General features: G+C 45.2%; 1 protein-coding gene across 1 annotated transcript; it reads left to right on the top strand.

The window, feature by feature from the left end:
- The first annotated feature begins 394 nt into the window (after positions 1–394).
- On the top strand, positions 395–17,499 carry LOC109314108 (cholesterol 7-desaturase-like). The gene is made up of 7 exons (XM_019541091.1): positions 395–539; positions 628–816; positions 5,718–5,896; positions 9,082–9,207; positions 9,548–9,667; positions 12,583–12,759; positions 15,151–17,499. The coding sequence occupies exons 1-7, from the start codon at positions 395–397 to the stop codon at positions 15,310–15,312; spliced, it is 1,098 nt and encodes a 365-aa protein (XP_019396636.1). The 3' UTR covers positions 15,313–17,499.
- Positions 17,500–19,035: the final 1,536 nt, after the last annotated feature.

The following is a 19,035-nucleotide window of genomic DNA, read 5'->3' as shown; positions in this document are numbered from 1 at the left end:
AGGCCACAACTGGCTAGTTTGGCCAAGAGGTGATCATGGGATACCAGATCAAAAGCTTTTTTGAAGTCAAGATATATGACATCAATTTATATCCTGCAAATGACACCTCTAGTAACATGGACAGGAAAGTGATTCTAATTTTCGGGGTAACCGTGGGCTGGGAAGCTGCTATAGATCAATAGGCTCAAATAGCTTCCATAACACTGCATTTAGTACCTATGATGCTTCTGTGTTTCCCAGGTACTTAAGCTGTTAACATATGTAAGAGTAAAAAAACACTTAAAAACAACTGGCCATTAAAGATGAATGTGGACTGATTCTATAGTCTTTTTATAACTCCTTGAAGGACTAGTTTGACAGAGAAATAAAAGCTTAGTTCACCTGTATTGACCACATGGTAGCAGTTATGCCTAACAAGGTAACCTTTGCTGAGAGAATCCAAGAAAACTGGAATGGGAACTGTTTGAATGGAAAACTCACTTTGCTTCACAGCGTAGTTCATGTTCTCCAAGTCCTACTTTCTGAAAGAAGCAAAAGGGGTATGTCAGTATGTGTTGATCAAACCCTTAAAGTAAGACTGTTGTCTTGGTGGACAGCTTAACCTTGTAATTTCATTTTGATGTGCAGGGGAACAGCTTGCTGTGTTCCGTGCTCTGGATGGACAAGCATATGTGGTAGATGCCTATTGCCCACACCTTGGGGCTAACCTTGCTGTTGGGGGCCACGTTGTAGGGAACTGCATTGAATGCCCATTTCATGGATGGCAGTTTCAAGGAGAAGATGGAAAGTGCATTAGAATCCCATATGCTGAAAAAGGTGATTCCCTAACTCTGCAGTAAGAATTTGTGGAAATGACAGTATCCTGATGGAGAACACATTTTCCTAAGAAAATGGAACCATTGTCCTGTGTGTCAGGGGTGTGTGAAGTGGGCCCTATTTGATATGGGTTCGGATTTGGCCCGGATCAGGGACTGATTCAATTAGTTGATTTGGATCACTGTCCCTGATTCAATTCAGCCACATCTGAATCTGAAGATTCGATGCTGATTCAGACATAGACACAGCTTTAAGTGTTTTTTTCTAGATAACTCAAGGTACCAGTCCTCCACGTGCTCAGTGGTGAACCCGGAAGTAAACCTGAAGTACTTCCAGTCCACTTCTGGGTCCCCCGGGGAGTGCGCTGTGGGCTCCCCACCCCCTGGCTTGGCGATTGGCCCCCAGACCCAGGAGGCACCAGTTGCTGAGCCAGGTGGTGTGGGGGGGCCCCCCTGTGTGCTCTCCAGTGGACTGAGAAGTGGGCTGGAAGTGCTTCTGATCCACTTCTGAGTTTGCTGCTGAGTGCACTGGGGAGCCTCCTGTGCTTCTGTGGGACACTGCATGCACCCCAGCATTGCAGCATTCATGAGCCACCTGCTACCTAGAGGTATGTAGAAAAAACACTTAAAGCTGTGTCTACATCCAAATCTCCAAATCTCTCTGAATCAATTTGGAGGGTTCCAATTTGATTCGGAAAGATTAAAGAGTCCTCTGATTCGATTCTGATTTGGAGATTTGGCCGATGAATCAGACCAAATCTCCACCGAATCGAATCAGGAACCAAAGAGTCACACAGCCCTACTGTCTGTCCTTTTGCATTACTGACTTTACTTAAACATTGTCCTTTTTCCCTTATTGCCAGGTTGATGTCTAGAGATTTTTCCTTAGATGACCATCTATTAGGGTGGCGAAAAATCAACAATTAAAAAACTAATAATTTTTTTTTGTTAAGGTGCTTTTTAAAAAAACCCAAAAACCTATATAAAGATAGTTTAAATTTAAGATATGTTAAAGTTCAAAGATATCATAGAATAGATTAATCTAATTATAATTATTCTAGTTATATACTATTTGAGATAGCATATTCATGTACCTTTTTAAGAAAAGTTTTATATATAGGTCATAACAGGCCATGCACTATATTAGGGGCCCAATCTTATTGGGTTCCCAGAGACTTCTCTATAGATTAGTAAAGATTAAAGAAAACCACTCTACCCAATGGGACTCAGTCTTTGTCTAGAAGATCCCATTAAGCATCTCTGTGATGCTTAGTTTAATTTCTTGAACTGTGGATTTGTGTCTTCAGAGATAACATCCTTATTAACAGCAGTATGTGGAGATGAAAAAGAACAGACCTGATTACCTACTGATCAGCCCTATCATCTCTCTGCAAGTTTGTATACACGGAATCAAGCCCTTATTTCTCTCTAAAAGTGCAATGTTTCAAGAAGTTAAATGAATAGAGGATTGTTGGGGGTGGAGTAGATCCAGGCAAGGAAGAGGAGTCTGGATATAAATGCAAGAAGGGAAGGGAAGTAGAAACAAAAGAGAAATATTTTTAAGCAGAATGTTCCAGAAGTCTTAAGGGATAAGTTTCTGAGTAGAGCCTCTTCACTGATTTGAAATCTAGTGAGGGAATGGTATGATAGAAGGAAAGCCTATCATTGCAGCAGGCTTGCCAGGCTGTAAGAGAGAAGAAATCAAAGATGAGAAGAAATCTAGAAGAAAGTGAAGCCCCAAGCTAATAACAAAATGCTGCAGTGCTCATTTGATGTCCTCCTAATACAGTGTGGCAAAAATATCCCCCAAATATCTATGATTGTTCTAGTGAGTTGAAGATAATTCACCTCCCATTGACTTCACAAGTATCTGCTTCAATTAGCTTTGGTAAATAAAATAATGAATCATAATTTAGTATGCTGATGTACTGCACAATTAACCTGAAAAATTATCAAAATAAATCACTGCTTGAAAATGTATAGTGTGTACCTTCTAAAAATGAAACCTACATCTACTTTTGAGTTGTGAATAATATGCATTAAGGTTTTAACAAAAAAAGAATGTACTTTTTGTACAAAACAATGAGTAATTTGTGGCTTCCCAACCAAATCTACCCTGCCATCTATGACTTTATTATGAGGCCCTTGGCAGGCATTAACCACGTAATTGTGTTAAGGAGTTACCTGGCCACATGTTAATGCAGTTAATGGCACAGTAAAACAAGTAATAAGCCACAGAATAATTACACAAAATATGTAATGATTTTTTTACACACAATATGTATAATCTTGTGTCTGGTATGCATTGCACCTTAAATGGCATGTGTAGCCAGGCATCAGCAGATTGGAGCTCCCAGACTCAAGAGCAGGACACACTTGGCAGTCTGGTAGTTGCACCTGATGATAAAGCTAACTCCTTTAACAAATTCTTTGCCTCCATTTTTCTGAGCATGGACTAGGACATCGTCCCCTCCAGGATTCTGGATGGACTCAGGAGAGGTACCGCCATGCCTAGGGTCAGAGTGGACCTAGTTAGGGAACTTCTGGTGGGGCTGGACATGTTTAAATCAGCAGGTCCAGATGATCTCCACCCTAGGGTGCTGAGGGAATTGGCAGGGGTCATTGCAGGACCCCTGGCATGGCTTTATGAGCATTTGTGGTACTCTGGACAGGTGTCAGAGGATTGGAAAAGGGCCAATGTGGTCCCCATTTTCAAAAAAGGGAGGAGGGAGGACCTAGGAAACGATAGGCCTGTTAATCTTACCTCGGTCCTAGGGAAGCTCTTTGGGAGAATTATCCAGGAGCACATCTGTGAGGGGCCAGCAGGGGATATTATGCTTAGGGGCAGCCAACATGGGTTCATTAGGGGCAGATCCTGTCAGACCAACCTGGTGGCCTGCTATGACCAGGTCACAAAATCCTTAGACGCAGGGGTTGCAGTGGATGTAGTTTTTCTGGACTTTAGGAAGGCCTTTGACACTGTCTCTCACCCCATTCTCATCAAAAAATTAGGTGACTGTGGTGTCAATGCCTACACAGTCAGATGGGTCACAAATTGGCTAAAGGGCTGCACCCAGAGAGCGGTGGTGAATGAGTCTTTTTTGACCTGGAGGGATGTGGAAAGTGAGGTCCCCCAGGGCTCAGTCCTTGGGCCTGCACTGTTCAACATCTTCATCAGCGACTTGGACGAGGGGGTGAAAAGCACCTTTTTCAAATTCATGGATGACACTAAGATGTGGGGAGAAGTGGGCATGCTGGAGGAGAGGGACAGGCTGCAACTAGATCTAGACAGGTTACAGGGGTGGGCAGATAAGAAGAGGATGGGATTCAATACTGACAAGTGCAAGGTATTACATCTGGGGAGGAAGAACCAGCAGCATACCTACTGGCTGGAGAACTCCCTTCTCATCAGCACAGACGCAGAAAAGGATCTTGGAGTCATTATTGATTCCAAGATGAACATGGGCCGCCAATGTGAGGACATTAAAGCTAACTGCACCTTGTCATGCATCCACAGATGCATCACGAGCAGGTCCAAGGAGGTGATCCTCCCCCCTCTATGCGACACTGGTCAGGCCGCAGCTGGAGTACTGCATCCAGTTCTGGGTGCTGCACTTCAGGAGGGATGTGGACAGCATGGAGAGGGTCCAGAGGAGGCCACTGGCATGGTCAGGGGGCAGCAGGGCAGGCCCTACGAGGAGAGGCTACAGGACCTGAACCTGTTCAGCCTCCACAAGAGAATGGTGAGAGGGGATCTGGTGGCTGTTAGACATCAGGAAGCCCTCACACGGCAGCCAGGATCTGGAATCAGCTTCCAAGGGAAGTGGTGTTCGCTTCTACCCTGGGGGTCTTCAAAAGGAGGCTAGACAACCACCTAGCTGGGGTCATTTGACCCCAGCATCCTTTCCTGCCCATGGCAGGGGGTCGGACTTGATGATCTGCTCAGGTACCTTCCAACCCTACCAACTATGAAACTATGAGCACGTGGGAGCTCCTGCCAGCTGAGTCAAGGCGCAGCTGGAGTCAAGGGCTCTGCTATGCCCTGGAGGCTGGGAGCGGCAGTTGATCGGGGCTGCTTGCCTCTGCAGTGAATTGGACTCGAGGGTTCTGGTGTGCCTCCAAGGCTGGTAGTGGCAGTCAGCTGACTGGCTTCCTTTGCTGGTGCAGGAGGAGCCTGGAGATCATGATCCTGGGCTCCCCTTGCACCAGCAACATGGCACAGTGGGGATCTAATCCCTAATCCCACAATTGCACCTCCTGCTGAGCACATATAGCCTGGCTGGAAGTATGATCTTTGGGATCATGCATCAGATCTCAGGGCACCTTTAACTGAATATCTGCCAGGGGCCTGACAATAAATGTCCTTGTCACTTTTTAGAGCAGAGTTTTGTAATTCATTAGTAGAGTTTTGTAATTCATTAGCAGATACTACAGAATTAATTCAATATGTTAAATATAAATCAGTCACTGCATTAGGGACCATGAAAACAGGATATATCTGAGTGACTAATTCAATATCAACCAGCAATATTAGGTTTGTCCCTTTAAAAGACTTATGCAGTACTCCATAGTGATGGTCCTTAAATCATAAGTATAATTTCATGGTACTAAAATTATACATATTAAAAAGAAAGGGATGTAAATAAAATTATTCCATTTAAAGTAAACTGATTTAAATGAGAAATCTATTTTTTTTAAATCCACCCCTGGTCTGGTTTTGACTATGACTTAAGTGAAAGCACGAGAGGAAAAAAAAACATCCCATCAAGGAAAGCTGTGCAGCATCAATATCCTCTATTAGGCCATGGTTTCTACCACTGTAGCTCAGGACTGGAAGAGCTAGGATACAAATGTGAGAGCTGAAACTTTGGATCTGAGTTAACATCTTTCTCTCCTCTATAGTGCCAGACTTTGCAAAGATTAAGACATGGCCTTCATGTGAAGTAAATGGGATGCTCCTTGTCTGGTATCACTGCGATGGTGTTGATCCAATGTGGGATGTCCCAGAGCAGAAGGAGATCACCTCAAAAGAGTGGGTGTATCATGGCCAAACAGAGCATTTTGTCAATGTACACATTCAGGTAGGAGAATTCTGTTGCATCTGGTCAATGGTTGTTGGCATTGCTGGCTTGGATGCTTTGAAATCATACCTCTTGACTGCAGATGAGGACACTGACTCTGCAAATTCTTGGAACAGGTGTTCTAACTTAGGGCTTGTGAACTTTGCCTCTTAAGCTTTGATTTTGACATGGTTAAACCAGGGAGGACCTAATAGAACATTAAGCAAAAATGTTTGAGACTACACCAAGTAGCCTTCAAAGAACCGACTTTTGTGATTCTATCATTAAGTGCAGAGGCTTGGTAAAGTGTAAAACAGGAATTATGCCACTACATATTCACTGGGCATGTCTACATATGCAAATGCTCCGGGAGTGGGTTTACAGCAGGGGCGGGCAATTATTTTGGGCGGAGGGCCGCTTACTGGGTTTTAAACAAGCCATTGAGGGCCGCATGACAGGCAGCCAGGGGCATATACATATTAATTTTCTCCATTTTTTAGTGGCTCTGTGGGCCGGATAGAATGATTTGGCAGGCCACATGTGGCCCATGGGCCGCATTTTGCCCACCCCAGGTTTACAGAGTAATCTACTGATAAGTCTGCTCCTGCCCCCACCTGCCTTGTATCAGCCCCCTGCAGCAGCCAGGGGGAGCTCAGGGGCTGGCAAGGAGCAACGGTTCAGGGGACAGCTGTCTTTTGGCGGGGCTGGAAGATTGCTCCCTGCCCCAAGAGCTGCTTGCTGCTGGGGCAGGCTCCACTAGTGGAGCCCAGGTGGGGACAATGTTCCCCTGTCCCAGCAGCAGGGAGCTCCCAGATCATGGAGCAGGGGCTGTGAGATTCATATCTCCAAGCCCCAACTCCTCGATTGTGGAGCAGGGGCTAGGAGATTATTATTAATAGCTCCAGCTCTGCAATTGCAGAGGGGCTCCCTGCCTGGGCTCTAGTGGCAGAGCTCATCCTGGCAGCAGGCAGCTCCCAGGGGCAGGGAGCAGTTGCGCCCCCCCGCCGGCTGCACGTGTAGATGATGATGCTTACTATGCAGTAATTTGCTCTCATCTTGAGTAAAGCATCTCATGTAGACATGCCCACAATGTGTTCTCCCCATGGAGAATATACAGTGTATGTGCCCCAAACACACACCATGTGCTCTTTAAATGTAGAACAGATATTCTGTGAATCTGTTATTCTCATTTGACTTAAAACTGACTTGATTATAACTGTTTTCTTGGAGAAATATAGGGCTGGATGTAGGTTGGTTAAACTGGTGTCTAAATTCCACTGAAGTTACCAAAAGAGATCTGGAAATCCCTGCTGTGTGTTACAGACTTCACTAGATGCCTAAAATTAAGTATCTTACACTTTGGACTGTAATAATCCCTGGACACATAAACTTTAGTGCACAGCTGATAATACTGAAGCAATCTTGAGTTCAGTACAATAGGTAACAGTCCCTATTTCTCCCAGAAACATGGCCAGAGCCCATCTTTGACACAAGAGCCTTGGGGTTAGAACACCATACATTTTACATTAGATAGTCATTGGATAACCATAGAATTAATAATGCTTTAAGATAATTGCATTATCTCTGTAGTTTACCTCAGTGACTAGTAGGTCAGTCACCTTAATTCCACCTTCAGGTAGGCTTTCTGGGAATCACTATGATTATTGCTGCTGATTAGCTAAGATCTAGACACACAATTAAGCCATGCTCAGAGACTTCCATCCTGTATTCTCTCATTTGTCTTATTTACCTAGATCTTGTTTCTAGATTGTAAGCATTTGGCCCCTGGAATCCATTAATATAATGATGCAATTGGGATCTGTGCAATTTTATGTCCTACCCCAAAAATCATGCATCTTGGTAGGATGTATGATTTTTGGGATGGGGCATAACGTTCATTATCCCAGTTCCAATTCCCAGCCCATCTCAGGAAGCAGGCAGGGGGCAGCCATTACTCAGCCCATGGAGCTGCCTTGTGCTTGGTGCTGATGATCATTGTAATTGCCTGAGGTAGCCCTGGGCCCTAGCCTCTGTTGTGTGCCACATATTCAGTTTAAGACACCATGCAAACCAGATACAAAGTTGTTTCAGTATACATGAAGCATTTTTGTGGCTCATTTTCCATTTTTTCATGCCATAAACTCACTGAACATATGGCATGTTGCAATATATGTCACAGTTAGCATGTTACTCACACCATAAATGTAATATCTGCCAGGGCTCTTTGGGGTAGAGATTGTCACTAACAAAGCATGAACAGTGTTTGGCACAATGGAACTCAATCTTGTTGATGCCTTTGGGTGTTAGCCACAATAATATTTAATATATAGCCTGTGTTGGAATATGTAACTCACTTGGAATAAATAACTTGAGGCACTTGTCAAGTAACTGTAAATGGTTCCTTATAGGGGTATGCGAAGCAGGCTTTATTCAATTTGGATTTGGATTCAGCCCAAATCAGGGACAGTGATTCAATTTGTTGATTTGGATCACTGTCCCTGTTTTGATTTGGCCAAATCTGAAGATTCAATGCTGATTCGGAGAATCAGTGATTTGGACATAAACATAGCTTTAAATGTTTTTTCTACATACCTCAAGGTACCCATGGGGCTTGTGATCACTGCAATGCTGGGGGTGGATGGAGCGTCTCAGAGGAGCACGGGGGCCCCTCCACATAGTGGCGAACCCAGAAGTGAACTTCCAGATCTGCTGGGGGGCCCCCCATGCATCCCTGGCTCAGACATCGGCCACAGGGAGATCCCAGGTGCCACCCCAGATCCAGGAGAAACCAGTTCCCAAGCGGGGGGATCCAGGGGGGGGGCTCCCCTGTGTGCTCCCCGGTGGACTTGGAAGTGGACCAGAAGTGTTTCTGGTCCACTTCCAGGTCTGCTGCTAAGCACACTGGGGGGCCCCCTGCACTCCTGTGGGACACTCTATGTACCCAAGCATCGCAGAATTTGTGAGTCACCTGCTACCTAGAGGTACGTGGAAAAAACATTTAAAGCTGTCTCTATGTCTGAATCGCCAAATCTTTCTGAATCTCTCTGAATCGATTCAGAGGGTTCCAGTCAGATTTAGAGAGATTAAAGGGTCCTCTGATTTGATTCAGATTCGGATTCGGAGATTCAGCCACCGAATTGGGCCGAATCTCCGCTGAATCGAATCAGGGACCAAAGCTTATCACAGCCCTTGTTCCTTACTTGCAGGAAATCCCTGAGAACGGAGCAGACTTAGCTCATCTAGATGCTGTCCACGCATCGGCTATTTTGAATGGATCTGATCTGAGAGATGTACGCTCCAAGCTGTGGGATTTTGTGAAGCACACCTGGAAGGTAAGAGGTTCAGCTTAACAAGCCTATTGGCTGAGAGCATCTGCATTGGCTTCTGAATGAAGTTCAAGTTTTCTGTCTGCTTCAGGGCTTTCCAGAATGTTTGCCGCCTTGTCCTATTCCTCCACATGCCCTTATGGTCAACACAAGCTTTTTTGCTGAGGTTGGTACACCCTGCTCTTTCATTTGCATTCATCTGCACATAGTCTGTTTGAGAACATATGACCAACTTCTGTCTCCACTGCACTGTGATCTACTCTGCAACACACTTGTTATATGAGTCCTATCTCACATGCTGTCTTTTGTATTTGTTCTCTCAGTCACTTCTTTTCAAACACTTTAGGCAGAATGGCAGCCAGAACCAGAACCAAACAATCACTGTGCCCGGATGCTGATTAAACATGCCTTGACTGTGTTTGGAAAACACTTCTCCTTACTGGATATCAATGTTACAGCTAATCAGGTGAGTAACACACTTCACAAAGCAATACATACAAGTACCTGGATAAATGGAAGATTGCAGTGGTTCAAGAGCACAATGGAATTTAATTTCAGCTCTCCCAAATGTGCTAGAAACTTAGCTAAGAAACGTGACTGCCCTGTGCCTTGGTTCTGTATTTGTTAAAAAAGACTATTCATACATGCCTTTCTAAAGTATAAGGAGGCATGCGGAAATGGATGTTTGTTTCAAAGTCTGAAGGTGTAAATTGCTTGCTAGGTTGCAAGTAAAAGAAACAGCTTTAAAGTAACAAAAGGTTTCTTTTCATGAAAGCAATTGGGAATACTGAGGCATTTCAGAAGACTGGAAAAAAGTCACTATTAGGGCTGTGTGAAGCTTCAGTCCCTGATTCTATTTGGCAGAGATTCGGCCTGATCTGGTGGCCAAATCTCTGAATCCAAATTGAATCAGAGGACCCTTTAATCTTTCCAAAGCTAATGGGAACTCTGAATCAATTCAGAGAGATTCGGACAAATTCAGAGATTCAGACATAGAGACAGCTTTAAATGCTTTTTCTACCTACCTCAAGGTAGCAGGCAGCTTGTGAATGCTGCGATGCTGGGGCACATGGAGCGTACGGGGAGCTCCCCAGTGTGCTCAGCAGCAGACCTGGAAGTGGACCAGAAGCACTTCCAATTCACTTCCAGGTCCGCAGGGGAGCATGCCCCCATGACCCCTTGGCTCGGTGACTGGTGGCTCCTGGGTCTGGGGTGCAGGAGCACCCAGGGTCCCCCCTATGGCTGATCACCAAGCCAGGGAGGCACAGGGAGGGGCCCCCCCAGCGTGCTCCCCGGCAGACCCGGAAGTACTTCCAGGTTCACTGCCGAGCACATGGAGAGCCCCACCCCCACTTCTTTTGGATGCTCCATGGACCCCAGAATTGCAGTGATCGCGAGCCATGCCTGCTAGGGTTGTGCATAGCTCCAGATCATGATTCGGATTTGGAGATGATTGGGATGATTTGGAGGCCGAATCTATGAATCCTAATCAAATCACTGGAAGCTTTAGGCTTTCCAAATTGATTCGGAGCTTTTGAATAGCTTCGGAAAAGATTCAGAGCCACCTTGGAGATCCGGCCACAGGGTATAGTGGGGAGTCAATCAAATATCTGTAACGTTGTTGTTTTCTATCTGGTTTGGATGACACTTGAAGGGCTGGTAGTCTCTGCTGAGAGCATAAAGCCTACCAAGTTTCAAGAAGCTCGGTGGAGGAGTTCAGGGGGAACTGCACCCCAAATTCTTGAAAGCAAAATTCATGTCATGTGTATGTATTACACCACAAGGGGGTGAAAACTGCAGGGGTGGCAGCTGCTGGTGAGACCACGAAGCCTGACAAGTTTAAAGAAGATCAGTGCAGGGGTGTGGGGGGAACTGCACCTCAAGCTGCAGACAAGCAAATCTTATGACATGGGTAACACTGTGTGTGTTAATGCACAGCAGGGTGAAAGCTGCAGGGGTGGTGGCCCCTGCTGTGGCCATGATGCCTGCCAGCTGTCAAGGGTTCTGGGGCCCTGCACCCCAGGCTGCTGATAGGCAAAACTCATGACATGGGTGCTTGTGCAACTGACTGTCTCGGTCTTGGGGCAGTTGATTGTCTGTATTGATTCTTTCCTCTCCTTAGTTTGTGGTTTTGTAGGTGTTAATTGTTGGTAATTAACTGGCCATTAGCTAGCTACTGTGTATTGAACTGGTCCCTGAGTGAATCATGATTGATTGCTAACTGGTAACACAGTAGCTTAGCAACCAGGCCTGCAGTAGTTCCCCCCGACCCCAAGACAGACACAATTGTACAAGCACCCATGACATGAGTTTTGCCTGTTAGCAGCTAGAGGTGCAGGGCCCCAGAACCCAGAAGCCCCCTGCACCAATCTCTTCAACAGCTGGCAGGCTTCATGGCCGCAGCAGGGTCTACCATCCCTGCAGCTTTCACCCTGCTGCGCCTTAACACACACAGGGTCATTTACGTCATGAGTTTTGCCTGTCTGTGGTTTGAGGTGCAGTTCCCTCCAAACTCTTGCACCTATCACGTTGAAACTTGGCAGGCTTTGTGGCCTCACCAGGGGCCACCACCCCTGCAGGTTTGACCCTCCTGTGTTGTAACACATACATTAATTTGGGGTGCAGTTCCCCTTGACCCCCTTCACCAATCTTCTTGAAACTTGACAGGCTTCATGCTCTCAGCAGAGGCTACCATCCCTGCAAGTTTCATCCAATTCAGATAAAAACCAACAAAGTTATAGATATTTCATTGATTCCCCATTATACCCAATGGCCAGATATCCACGGCGGCTCCAAAGCTTTGGAGCTGCTTTGGCCAGATCAAAGCAGAAACCTGGTCCAGAGCTCCAGACTGGAATCCTGGCATCCGAAGTGGCCGGATCCAAAGCTGGATTGAATAGCTGCCTACTTGCACAGGCCTAGTGCCTGCTACCTCAAGGTATGCAGAAAATTTTTTTAAGGCTGTGTCTATGTCCAAATTGCTGATTCTCTGAATCAGCATTGACTCTTCAGATGAATCGAATCGTGGACAGTGATCTAAATCAACAAATAGAATCACTGTCCCTGATTCAGGCCAAATCCAAATCCAAATCGAATAGGGCCCTCTTCACATACCCCTAGTCATTATGTCTTTCAGGAATCATATGGGCATATTTTACCTTACTGAAGTCCCAGCCATTGCAGTGGCAAGGCATTGGTGGCAACTTCTCTTCCCTGCTCCTTACTTATTCTACACTTTAAGGTTTTCTTTATAGGGAGCTTTGTACTGTGATGTATGAGAATGGTCACCACTGATGTTCTTTTGGACAAATAGTTGCAAATGCAGGGAACTAGAACTAGAAAGAGCTAAATTCCCTGATAAGTTCCTTTTCTTGTTTGAAGGTGGGGCCTGGGTTGGTCTTTCTGATCTTTGACCATGAATTACTGGGCCATGGGATCATTCTGCACACTGTGACACCCGTTGAACCTCTCCTGCAGCAAGTTACCCATGAAATCTATTATCAAAAAAACATGCCAGGAATAATCCCAAAATTCATTCTGAGAGCAGAGTGCATACAGGTAAGTGCTTTACTGAGCCAAAACGAGCTGCTTCTGAAAGAGTTTTGTCAGAACTGCAGAGACATTTACTGTTTTGTTATCTGTAACCTGTTTTTGTGAATGGTCAGTGGGACTCAGGTCTCAGTATAAGAATGTAAGAACTGCCATTTAGGCTAAGTACAGAGTCAAAAAGCCTGAGGCTGAATCGATTCAATCATTGCAGGTTAGTTTGAGCTGCACAGATTGAACCAATAAGCAAGTGAACTGATATTCACTTTTGATTCTGGAAATGCAGCCACATGCCTGCACTGGCTCAGGCAAGAAGCCAGGGGGCGCTAGAGCACACCTCTTTGTTCTGCTGGAGCCGACTGCTTGGGCCATGGCTAGCCCAACCCCCCTGCAAGGGAGAGTTTGCAGGGGAAGTGCAAAGCATCCTGGGATGCTGGGGGACTGTGAGTTAACTTGAATCTGGAGGGGATCTTAGGCAGAAGTTCAATAAACCAATTTAACCTAAATCAGCCAAGTCTGATACTAGATCCATCCAGGTTTACCTTTAAACTGGTTTCAGCCATTTTGAAAGCAGTTTATTTGCACTAAACTTCTGTTGTGTTACAGATTTGAACAGGTTTCTGATCACTTACATCAGTTTATGTGTAATTTCTGTCCCTAGCTTCACTGGGTCAGACCATAGATCTATCTTGCCCCATATCCTGTGTCACACAGTGGCAGAGTAGATGCTGAAAGGGAGGGCAAACTGAGTGTGAGCACGGGGTATGACAGGTATGACCAGTTTCTGAATGTAGGGTACAAGGAACCCTATTTCCCCACCTATTTGGTGCTGCTGCAGGCAGGGATGGCACGTATGGGGTGCACGTAGGTGGTGCACCCCCAGCAAAAAGGTGCCCAATGTCAGTGGTGCCTGCGGGCAGTCGCCCCTTGCCATCCTGCTGCCGGCACTGCAGGTGGTGTCTGTGGGAGGTCCATGATTGCCCCTGGCCGCTGGCGGTGGCTACAGGTGGTCGCCAAACCCTGGTTGGTGCTAGTCACTCCTCCTGCTGCTGACAGTGCTGGCAGCATCTGCAGGAGCTCTCTGTTCACTGCCGCCATGCTCCCATGGCTGTAGGCGTGCAGGTCAGACCTGTAAACATTGCTAGAAGGCTGAATGCTTGAAGCTGCTGGACAGCAGAGCTTTTGTAGGAAAAGGTGCTTGTTGCTGCATTTCTTGTCTGTGGCAAAATGGGACGTACCCACCTGCACAAGTGCCCTTTTCACACCTATAAACAGTTTTGGATTCTGCCCTGTCCTCTGGCAAAACACAAGGGTGTTTCAGCAAGTAAGGGCAATCTCAAAATAAAACCAAAAGCACTGTGGTCCAATAAATAATTAATTGGAAGGGTTTATTTCAAAATTGCTGTTACTTTTGAAAACATCCTTGTAGATTTGCCTGTGCAGCTGTGACTGTACCTGCTAGTGATGTGCTAGCCACCAGCCCTATTGCTGTGTTTCCACCATGCTACACTGATGCACACCTCAGCTCAGGCAGACCTTTGACTATTTTAAAGAGCCTTCTCTGTTCTATGAGGATGGTTTATCATTTGCTTTGGAAACCTTTTCTTGCTTGGGGCTGGCAGAGGTTGAACTTGTTAACTTCAATAGGGTGTCTGTAGCAGATGGCATGTTGTGTGTGAATGGGCTGTCAATACACAAGATTAGTTCCTTTCCATTCAATTATACTCAAGAATTCAACTCTGCAGCACCTGGAGTGTAAGAGAGAGGGTCAAAACAATCACGTTTTTTCATTAAATATCATGATGGGGAAAGTACCTTGAGGTGGTAGGAATCCTCAGAGGGCCTGGGTGAGCAAGTACCTCCCTCGCTGAAGGGAGACTTAATGAAGTGAATGGGGATGAAATTCTGTCAGAATCCCTGCAGATGTCCCCAGCTGTGGCTGAACACAGGGCAGGTCTTCTACTCCCACCCAAGCTCCTGCTCAGCATGCCATATGAACCTGCTCTGGCAGGGATATATCCACTGGCACTGCCGCTCAGAGGCATCTCTCTGCAGCTGTTCTCAAGCTCTCAGTCTCTAACATACTTGAGTGGCTGCTGGGACAACCCTGGAGCCACCACACCAGTGTGCTAACCTGGTTGAGTGCATACGGGGCTGGGTGAATGGGGCATGCCTGGGACCCACGGCCACCACCACGGAATAGATATTCCCACAGAGCCATTGTTTGGATGTTTTGTAAGCTAATAGCCACATAAAAACTGCCCAGGCTTGGAGATTTGCTAAAAACCTCTTTGGAACCAGTGTCTTCTCTCAAGACATGAGCTTTGCTGGTCTGTGCAGTAGTATGCATGGACATCTAGTTTAAATTCCTTTTCTAAGATGAGTCTGCTTCTTTTCCCACAGTTTGAGCGTGATGTAGCAATCTGGAATAACAAGCAATATCTCTCTAAACCTCTACTCGTAAAAGAGGATTCTGCAATTCAGAGGTACAGGCGCTGGTATGGTCAGTTTTACAGTGAGAAAAGCAAGAGATTCATGTTTCAGAAGGATGGACTGGACTGGTAAAGAAAGCTATCCCTTGGACAGAAGTGATAGAAGACATTTAAAGGGCTGCTTTCCTCTCCAGTCTCTGAGTGGCTGTGGAGCTCAATCAAGTTAAGACTCACTGGCCACGTCTATGCAAGGTACTTGCTGCACAGTAGCTCATTACTACTGTGCAGTAGCATCGCTGGGCATGAACCGTGATGTGACACTACCGTGCAGTAGTAATGAGCTACTAGGCAACTGTAAGGAGCACACAGTCATTTCATACTGGGGTATGCAAGTGCTAAATGATTGCAATAACAACTGTGCCATGGGTGGCTCGTGTAGATGCACCCACTGTCTCTATTTTCAATGTAAGTGTGACCTGGGTCTTTCTAGTCTGATACTTGTTGGTAGTCATATACAACATCTTCCATGTACAGCTGACCAAATCCAGGCTTGTCAGTCATGTGTGAGATGCAATACTTGCCTTCTATATCTCATGGCTTGTTAATCAGGGAAATTGACATCAAAACTTGAGTGGGATGATTCAGTTAGAGATGATCCTGCCTTAAGCAGGGTCTGACTTCATGAGGTCCCCTTCAGGCCTGCTTTCTTGATTCCGACCTGCTCTTTCTTTAGTACTTCCATGTCTCCTTATTTATCAAAGTCATCCCTTGACATCTGTCTTCCCATAGCAAATCACTGTGTCAAACCTAGAAAATTGCAATGGGCAAGGCACCTTTGGGGGCACTTTAGAGAGCAGATGCTCTGGGCTTTTGCTACTAAACATAGAAATGAGCAGGAGCAAAAAATTGGTGAGGATTATTTGTAAGTGTTACCCAATGGCTTTTTAGAGGAGGCTGTGTCTATGCTGCAATGTGGAGTGATTGCAGCATATGTCAACCTACTGAGTCTAGCTGCAATCTTGTTAGCTCATGTCCTGTTATCTGTAGTCACAAGAGCAGGCTCCAGCCACCAAGTACAGACCTGAAGTCTAGGGCAAGCTTGTGCAATCCACATAATCCTGTGTTGCCAGACCTGCTCTGCTATTGTGTCGCAACTGCAATCAGCTCCCATTGTAATATAGACATACCCACCCTTAATTTACTAGTGGGTTGTTAGCTCCTGGATAACTTTCTATGAAAAAATACTTCATGAAATAGCAATTTGTGAAGAGGGGACAAGAAATTATCCCTTTGATAATATAAAACCAACCCTCATGGGGGAAAAAAACCCCTAGTAACTAGTGAATAAGATCATGTTCAATATCAACTGAACAGCAGACTGCCAACATTGGTGCCCTGATGTTTTGTAGTGGATGAACATTGATCTCTGCTCATCTGGCTAGAAAAATTGCTCTACTTTCCATTTAATTTTCTCTCTCTGTGGCATTTAGATAAGAGCTGGATTCTGCCCTTGTTCACACCTTATGGAAACCCATTTGCTTGTCCATTTAAATCCACAGATAGCCTGACCTGAGATCTTGAGGTGTTCAGTTGAGATCTTTCAGTCAGTCTGTGCTAATAGCTATGAAAAACAAATGTACCCAGTGTGGATCTGTTGGGAGCCATTTGAGCTAACGGGCTGTTGCTGATACTGTGTGCGCTGTACTGAGAGCTGGTGCCAAAGGAATGCACTCCTACAAAATATTCTGTAAAATGTGTCTGTTATATTGTGTGACTGCTGTACTTCATGGAGACCTCTGCTTTTGTGTGGGCCTTTAAAACAATGTTAACCTGGAGAGACCTCTTGACTCACCTATTTTTTTCTAGCCTCTTAATATATTAGTTTAGTTACAGCGTGAAGCACTTAAACTAGTCTGTTAACTTCAGACTGCAGTAGACAATAAGGGATTGCATTTTTTTCACTGCCTGAAGACAGAAGTGAAGGGAAAAGACCTTTGGCCGCAGAATTGCCCTATGTACTACATAAAGCAGGCATATAGAGTGAGCATCCAAGTTGGACCTCTTCAACTACCTGGTGTTATTGATCTTGTGTTAATGGTAATAACTGTCAGTAGTGAGGGCACTACATTTAACTATTTCTTGGAAGAATCAACAATACAGAGGAGCCTAATGCAGATTCATGGTGGGCATCGGTTTAATTTCTAATGGCGAGAACACCACAGTGGTGCAATATGATGCGACTTGGAGTTGTTTGAGCCTTGCCTTTAGAATCAGTCTTTTTATAACCAATATTTTTGTATTAAAGTCTTTTTAAATCTGCTAAGTGTTTGTGACCTGTCATTCTCCATAGTTTTGTGGGAAGAACCTGCAGAACTTTATCATGGTACTTAGCTGCACTTTATACCTGGTTTCCTTGCCAGGAAGGAAATAACTTTCTGCGTGGTTTACTATAATCTTTTCTTGTCCCGCAGCAATTCATTAAAAGATGGACAGTATTATGGAATGACTGGAAAGGAAGGAAGGAGGCAATGGACTGAAAACCCATTCCTGCCTCTATAAACTTCACTAAAGCCTTTCCCCAATTTTGGGATTGGGGATCAGATGTCAATCATGCCCTTTCTATCTGCCAGTGCAGGGGGAGCCCAGGATCGTCACCATGGCTCCCCCTGCACCAGCAAGTTGAAAGCTGAGTACCTGCAGGTCCAGGTCAGCAGATCATCAGTCCTGGCCCCAGACCTGCCACGTTCCACTTACGGTCCCATACAAACCTGGCATAAAAATGTTCTACACTATAATCTATACTCGGTGTAGTATATGTTTATGGCTGATTTGCTATTTTATGGTGCCTTAAAATAAATACACATGTAGCACCCTTATCATTTATAATTAGCATGTTAACTTGGCATACACGTCACGTAAAATGAGCCTATGTAACACCCCATGGATCCAAACATCTTTTCCCACAGCTAGCCAGAGCCCTCGAAGAGTCTTGAGACTCTTCCAGAAGCAATGGCACATTCGCCACTTTTCTGTTGCAATGGCCGTAAGTACAAACTATCCTGAGGCTGGTACATACTCACTTGCTGGCGACTCCAAAGCTGTCCTGCTGTGGTTGCTAACAAGGTGCTGCTGAGCACTAAGATGGCCTAGTCTGACATTTCCAAACTAAAAAGTTTAATTTTTCTTCTATTCTAGACATTTTCTGTTCTGAAATCTGTTAATTTAAACTAGAAATGGTAAACAAGAAAGGGCAAAACCAAACCCAGATATTACAAGTCATCCAAAAGACATGTTTCACTTGATCTGATCTGGATTTTTTTCCCCACATTGGCCCATGAAAAGGTATGTGGTTGACAGTCTTTCGCAGGGTGGAAAAATGATATCCAGCCCAACTCTACTCTTGAAGAAATATAAGTTTTGAAAACAGCTACTAGCAACACTAGAAGGTCTTGCAGGCAATGTGCTGCCCGCAAAGAATCAGCGACCCCTCTCAACGCAGGGTCTGATTCATGCAGATTGACCCAATAGCTGCCACAGCCCCTCAGAGCTCCTTTACCATTTTGGTAGGCAAATCTAAACCTGGTGCCGAACATCTCCTGTTCAGTTTGGTTTGAACAATGCTAGTACATCTACCATCTTCATTCCCTTACCTCCATGCATATTCTTTGACGCTTCTTTATTTTCTAATTTAAAAACCATACAGAAAATGAGTTTATCTTTTTGCACCTTTGGTCTGGACTTCCTGGCTGTGCCCAGCTATTTTGAGGGCGCTCTTCACAAAATGGGGATTGAGTTATTAAGCCTTGGTGATAAATTCAGGTAAATCTCTTTAAAGTGTTTGTTCCAGTTAATTTCT

The sequence above is a fragment of the Crocodylus porosus genome, unplaced genomic scaffold, assembly GCF_001723895.1.
Source record: "Crocodylus porosus isolate Cpor-Errol unplaced genomic scaffold, CroPor_comp1, whole genome shotgun sequence".
Lineage (NCBI taxonomy): Eukaryota > Metazoa > Chordata > Crocodylia > Crocodylidae > Crocodylus > Crocodylus porosus.
Note: the sequence above shows the minus strand (reverse complement) of the source record. Positions and strands in the feature narration are given on the sequence as shown.